General features: G+C 42.4%; 1 protein-coding gene and 1 long non-coding RNA gene across 4 annotated transcripts in view; one reads left to right on the forward strand and one right to left on the reverse strand.

Annotated features, from left to right (window-relative positions):
• The window catches only part of LOC146075261 (uncharacterized), a 136,650-nt gene extending 134,568 nt beyond the window's left edge, over positions 1-2,082 (forward strand). The window contains exon 5 of the long non-coding RNA XR_014473545.1: positions 1,990-2,082. This is a non-coding gene — a long non-coding RNA (uncharacterized LOC146075261). The remainder of the gene's footprint in view (positions 1-1,989) is intronic.
• PCSK6 (proprotein convertase subtilisin/kexin type 6) overlaps positions 1-5,234 on the reverse strand; it is a 124,965-nt gene extending 119,731 nt beyond the window's left edge. The window contains exon 1 of one of the 3 annotated variants that reach the window (XR_014473543.1): positions 4,974-5,231. Coding sequence is in view for 2 of the 3 variants with exons in the window: in XM_083184288.1 (XP_083040414.1) it covers positions 4,974-5,138 (165 nt within the window). In the remaining variant the exon portion in view is untranslated. Of the gene's footprint in view, positions 1-4,973 lie in introns of all 3 variants that reach the window. The other 2 variants (XM_083184288.1, XM_083184289.1) reach the window with 2 other exon arrangements.
• Positions 5,235-6,000: the final 766 nt, after the last annotated feature.

Here is a 6,000-nt window from a genome sequence, read left to right on the forward strand (position 1 = left end):
GGCCAAGAGCGAGAGAGAGAGAGGGGAGAGAGAGAGAGAGGGCCGAGAGAGAGAGAGAGAGAGAGGGGGCCGAGAGCGAGAGGGCCGAGAGGGCGAGAGAGCGAGAAAGAGGGCCGAGAGCGAGAGAGAGAGGGCCGAGAGAGGGCAGGTCTGGCATTGCTGCTCTCTACTTTGCTGTCAGGATGTCTCTTGTATTGTCTTGAAAAAGGACTGCCTTAAGTCTGAAACGTCAACTATATTTGGTGATGTATTAAATACCATTCTTCTTCTAAACTTGATGAGTGCATACTATTCAGACTTCATTGATAATGGTGTGTACGTGGATTTATATACGACACACCTTGAGTGTGACCTTAAGTGGAGAACCCAATAATTTACATTTCCTGGAAGGGAGTGCGGATTTTCAATAATAAATATATACATACACACAAACACACACACACACATACTGTACATACAATAATACATGTTTACCTCTCACTGCACTATGACAAATGTTTATGTACCATTTTGTTGACTGACATAACTATCGTCTTGCCTTCCTTGTATACATTATAGCACAGTTTTGCTTTTTTGAGCTACTTATTGGCTAATATATTCATATTGCATATAGTTTCTATATAAGAGATACATTATGCAAGTGTTGGTATTGAACATATATCTGTTGAGTCTTTCTCTGTTGATTTATCAGTAGAAGTATTTTGGCATAGTGGCGCACTACTGACAGTCACAATAGGGTGCACGATAACAGATGTATATCTGACAGGTGCATGTTGATCCACTAAAAAGGTTTCTCTTGGATGTCAGTTATTCCAGAGATTATCATTTTCTACATATTTGAAATTGAATTTCATATCCTGTGCGGTGTTCGTACAGTCTTTTTTCACTCAATTATACATTCCCACAGTGCTGAATTTACAACCTATCCCCTTCACGCCTGCTGTAACAAGTGGCTCTCATCTCCCTCACTTAACAGAAGAATAATGGGACAAAGTGTATAAAGCATTGACAATCACTTTTATTGCTCATATGGTACTAGAAGGCTGTACATGGAAAAGTCAGATTTTCCAGTGAGGGCTCGTTTGGATAATAAATTTGCTGCCACACAAATGTCTCCAGTTAGGTCACGGGATTCTGGGGCGAACTTATACTCCCACCAGTGACCCATACAGAGTGAATGGGAAACCTGCAGTTGCTAGCGGGTAGTAGTGCTGCAGTGATGTGTGTGCCTGTGCGTATGCAATGTAGCAACATAACTGGACACATCTGTAGCTGGTTGGCCACTAAGTGACAAAAGGCCAAGCTTTTTGTAGCCCAACATGGCACCATTGGAGACGTATGCATAGTAGTATCACGTTACAACATTTTAATTTTTCTTTAACTGCCAGCCCAACTGTTTTACCTGCCCACCAGAGGCAGTATATTGTTACTGTAAATGTGCGGCATGATATCACAGATATATTACAACACGCAACATATCTTCTTGTTTGATTCACACATGCTGATGCCGTAGCAATTGTGATATCGATACACAATCACTGAGGTGACCATTCCTACTCTATAGGGTCAATGCAATTCAGCATGGTATGAATACTATCAGGAAGGATCTCCTGGAGCTATTCAATCAACCACGCTGTTATGTCAGAGGATGCTGGTTCTTGCGACTTAAGTCAGTCGTTTAGCTGCGAGAACCGGAATTCTTTTACTTAAGTACCTGCAGTAAAGCGGTTCCTGCCACACTAATGGCGAAAAACAAAATTGCAGCACAAGTTTAGATTTCTGCTCACACCCCAGGAGGGGATTACAGTGCGCTGAATTGAATAGCTCTGGAAGCTTCTTATCGTCACTTTTCATACGGCGCTGAATTGAATTGACAACTATGTATAAATATTTATGAAAAAAATGATAAAACGTTATCTAACCAGGACAGGACCATAGATATTATACCAGTGGACTGAACAGGTATTTTTTTTTTCTTTTCTTATGCAGCACTTCTTAATCTGCGCCAGATGGAGGATTTTAAATGTTGCGCCGATTGAGCTGGAATACCCAACATTTCTACACGCAGTCTCCTGAAATGTGCAAATAAAGTCCATGGTTTGGGAACTGTAACCAAGACTTTAGAAGTGATTAGCCACCAGACGCAGGTAAACTCACTGCTTATGGGGGTGCAACAAGAGTGGTAATGAACGTGTGGTCAAAACAACTGGATTGCTCCATCCAGTGCCCAAAACAATTGATAGTCCTCAGTACAGGAGATCTGCCTATCTCTTATGTTAACCAATTATTACAAAGATGGGAATACTATATTTTAGCATTGGGTGTTTGATACATAGATTCCAAATTGTTGTGGCATTGGAACAACTTAAGAGTTAAATCAGTGCTCACAGCAGGAAAACTGCTCTCAATGACATTAAAAGGAAGGTAAAACAGTCCTCACCTATCAGGCCACAGTGATTTATCAGAGCTGAAGCTCACCCTTGACAGGAGTAGAGCCTTTCATCTTCACTACAATGTGTCAGTAAGAGATTCAGCTTGTATGAAAGGTGTTTATCTTGCTGTCAAAGCAGACTGTTTGCTGTTTGATGCAACACCATCATTAAGCTGGAATAGCTTACTTTTGGTGCGTGACAGGTTTTAATCTTACCCCAACAGCTTCCTTACTTATGACAGTGCTCAAACAAAGCTCTATATTTATGACAAACATCTGAAAGGGACAAACAACTGAGTTCAGCAACTTATTGGTGCTGTTAAAACTTCAAAACTGTTTAAGCAGAGAGGAGATTCCTAAACTGCTGCACAGCATCTCACCGCCATATTCCTAGTGACCGTTAGATCTGTAATATTTTACTGGCCAGTACACAATATTTCAGTTTACTGGCCGTCAATTATGTCTCAGAAGTCATTTGAATAAACGATTTTGAAAGTCAAATGTTATCTACTCAGACTTGGCTATAGAAAGCCTGCTTTGCTTGGACTGCACGCAGTACAGATAGGGCTATTCATGACAACCAGAATATTTCAAGATCAACATTTTCCATGCCACAGAAAATGCAGCATGTTGCAGTTTACATCAAGTTATTTTCAGCTCCAAAAAAAATGGGACAGTCAGAAATTCACATCTAAGCAAACCGTAAGAGGGATCCAAGTGCAAGATTAACTGTGACACAGCCACAGAATAGAAATAGATGCTCAGCAGAAGAGTGTGTCAGTGCCAATGTTTCTGTCATAAGGACAGCTATATTATGGTATACAGAAATTCTGCATGCTTTAATTGCTACAAAACATGCCAGGAAATGTAGGCATCCGTCCACGTTGGAGTACATTATTGAAAATCACTTTAGACCGCAGATCAACAGAAATTAACCTAGAGGACAATGCAAAGTACCTCCCCACAAACCTGGCCAATCCAAGACCAGGAATATTGAATTTGTGATATATTAAAACAGTTACCCGAAGTTTGTGAAAGTGCCCACACACTCACAACTTATTATAAACTTACTTACTGCTGCAGTTACTTACACGTGGTAAGTCAATCCTAGCTCTTTCTTGATCATTAGAGAAACTCAGCTGTAAAGAATTTACAGATAGATGTACTAGTCTTATAACAGAGGACCATACCTGGGAGAATGGAAATGTTGGGTAGGTAATAATGAGGGTGCTGTCAAACAAGCAAAACACACAGTACACAACACGGTTTAATTGCAAATTGCTCCTAGCAGACTTTATACAGACTACAATAAAATTCAGCCTTACCAGCAAATTAAATAATCTGGAATAGATAAATACAAAGTCTTATCTTGTGTTTAAGAAAAAAAATATATACGAATGTAAAATACCCATATAATCTTCCAACAGCAGCAATTAAACCTTGCAATAATCTTACACCCCATACAAAGATGCAATCACTTAGACACAGTACCGAGTGCAGTAACGAACATACTGTTTAACAAAGCACAACAATGGGAAACCAACCTTATACTAAACATACTGTATGAACACCATCCAATACAATCAGTGAAACAAAAATAACCATCTGCGTTAAAACAAAATGAAAGCATGGACAATTTGAATTTACTACGCACAGTACAAATACAGCATCACCTGCTGACCAAACTTAATATTGAGGAGTATGTGGTGTGTTAATTACACTCCAAATTCCTAGTAATGTAATACAACCCTGATTATTATCTTACACAGAAGTTAACGCAAACACTTACACAAATTAGGGTACTTATATGTTAGTTGGGCGCCCACTAAGCTATTTGCTTAGTTTTCCGCGTTCGCGCGCCACGCTTCGGGGCCCGCTGCGCTCGCCACACTATATAAAATCGACTCCGTGCCAACATGGATAGTGGGGGAATGAGCGTACTATCTATAGTGGGCGCCCAACTAACATATAAGTACCCAAATTAGACTACACTCAAACTACAATGTCAAATTAGTCATGAGCCTCATTCTGTTGACCCCATGCAGAACACAGGATATTGTCCTGAATGCATAGTACACAGTGTGACAATACTATACAGTATGTAAGCATAAGCACAATCAGCACTATCAACACAGGTTACAGACAAAAAAAAAAAAAAAATTATAAAAACCATTTAAAGATCCACTACAAAAAAAGTGATTATTTAGCCGGCACTGTGGATCATAAACCTAAAATGCCACAGAATATGCTGCTGTAACATAATAATAATAATAATAATAATAATAGGTATGATTTAATATAAAATCTACAGTAAACAGTACAACTAACTCTATCAGTAACAGTGACATATTCATGTATGCAATGCTTGCTTCCCCACCACCCAGAAGCATTAAAGGGAGTGACAGCAGAGGCACATTGGTACACAGCCGGGTAGTATAAGAGGACCAGTGAAGTTTGCAGCATGAATAAATAGCAGCTGCCGGGTACCAGCAGGCACAGTGTGTTACAAGCACAACAGACAGCCCTCGGGTATGATGCCCACCTGCCCCAGGCTCAGGTAGCCGTACTTCACAGCCAGTTCCGCCGCTTTCTCGGGTCCCCCCTGCACTCGCACAGCCCAGTGGTTGGAGTAGACAGTACGGGGGTTCGGTGCAAGGCACACGTGCAGGAGGAGCAGGAACAGAGCACCAGCGGCCGGACGGAGCATGTTGCGAGTCCGCTGCCCGCTCACAGGGCACGCTAGGCGGGCAGATTGCGGAGAACTTCCCGGCTCTGTCTGGACATCTGCTGGAAGCCGCGCTCCGCCATATGCTATTTGTCAGTTCGTCAGCCAATCAAGAGCTGGACCTGAGCACGGTGAGCAGAGGGGGCGGGGCTGTAGTATAAGGCACGCCTCTAATAGGCGGATACTACTGTGTGGTGAGTGTGTGGTGTGTAGGTAGAAAATGATCTTGACAAAAACAATTATGCAACAGTCAGTGTGTGTGTGACACGCTAAGTGCATGCAGTGTTCCTGCTGTTCATTACAGCAGCACTCATCTGGCTGACAGGGAAAAGTAAATCCACTGCCTGATAACATGGGTACTGACACAAGGGCATAACTACCATAGGTGCAAGGGGTGCAACTGCTATGGGGCCCAGAGCTGAAGGGGGCCCATCTTTGCTGTCTAACTAATACATACCTCCCAAAATGACCCTCTCCAGGAGGGACACATTGCTCTGCCCCTGGTCTTCCCTGGTAATGTAGGATTGCCATCACCTGTGGTGAAACACCTTTCTTATCAATTAACTAGCTCACCACAGGTGATGGCAGTCATACATTACCTGGGAAGTCCAGGGGCAGAGCAATGTGTCCCTCCTGGAGAGGGTCATGTTGGGAGGTATGCTAATACGTTTTACATACATTTATCACCATCAGTTGCTAAATAGGGGGCCCTTACAATCTTTTGCTATGGGGCCTACAAATATCTAGGTACACATCTGGACTCAGGGCCGGCGGAACCCACTCAGCGAGGGATGCAAAGCAGGGAGGCGCAGGCCAGCAGAGGCGCTCTCCCTGCTCTGCACCC

The sequence above is a fragment of the Crinia signifera genome, chromosome 4 (genome assembly GCF_055691185.1).
Source record: "Crinia signifera chromosome 4, ASM5569118v1, whole genome shotgun sequence".
Classification (NCBI taxonomy): Eukaryota; Metazoa; Chordata; class Amphibia; order Anura; family Myobatrachidae; genus Crinia; species Crinia signifera.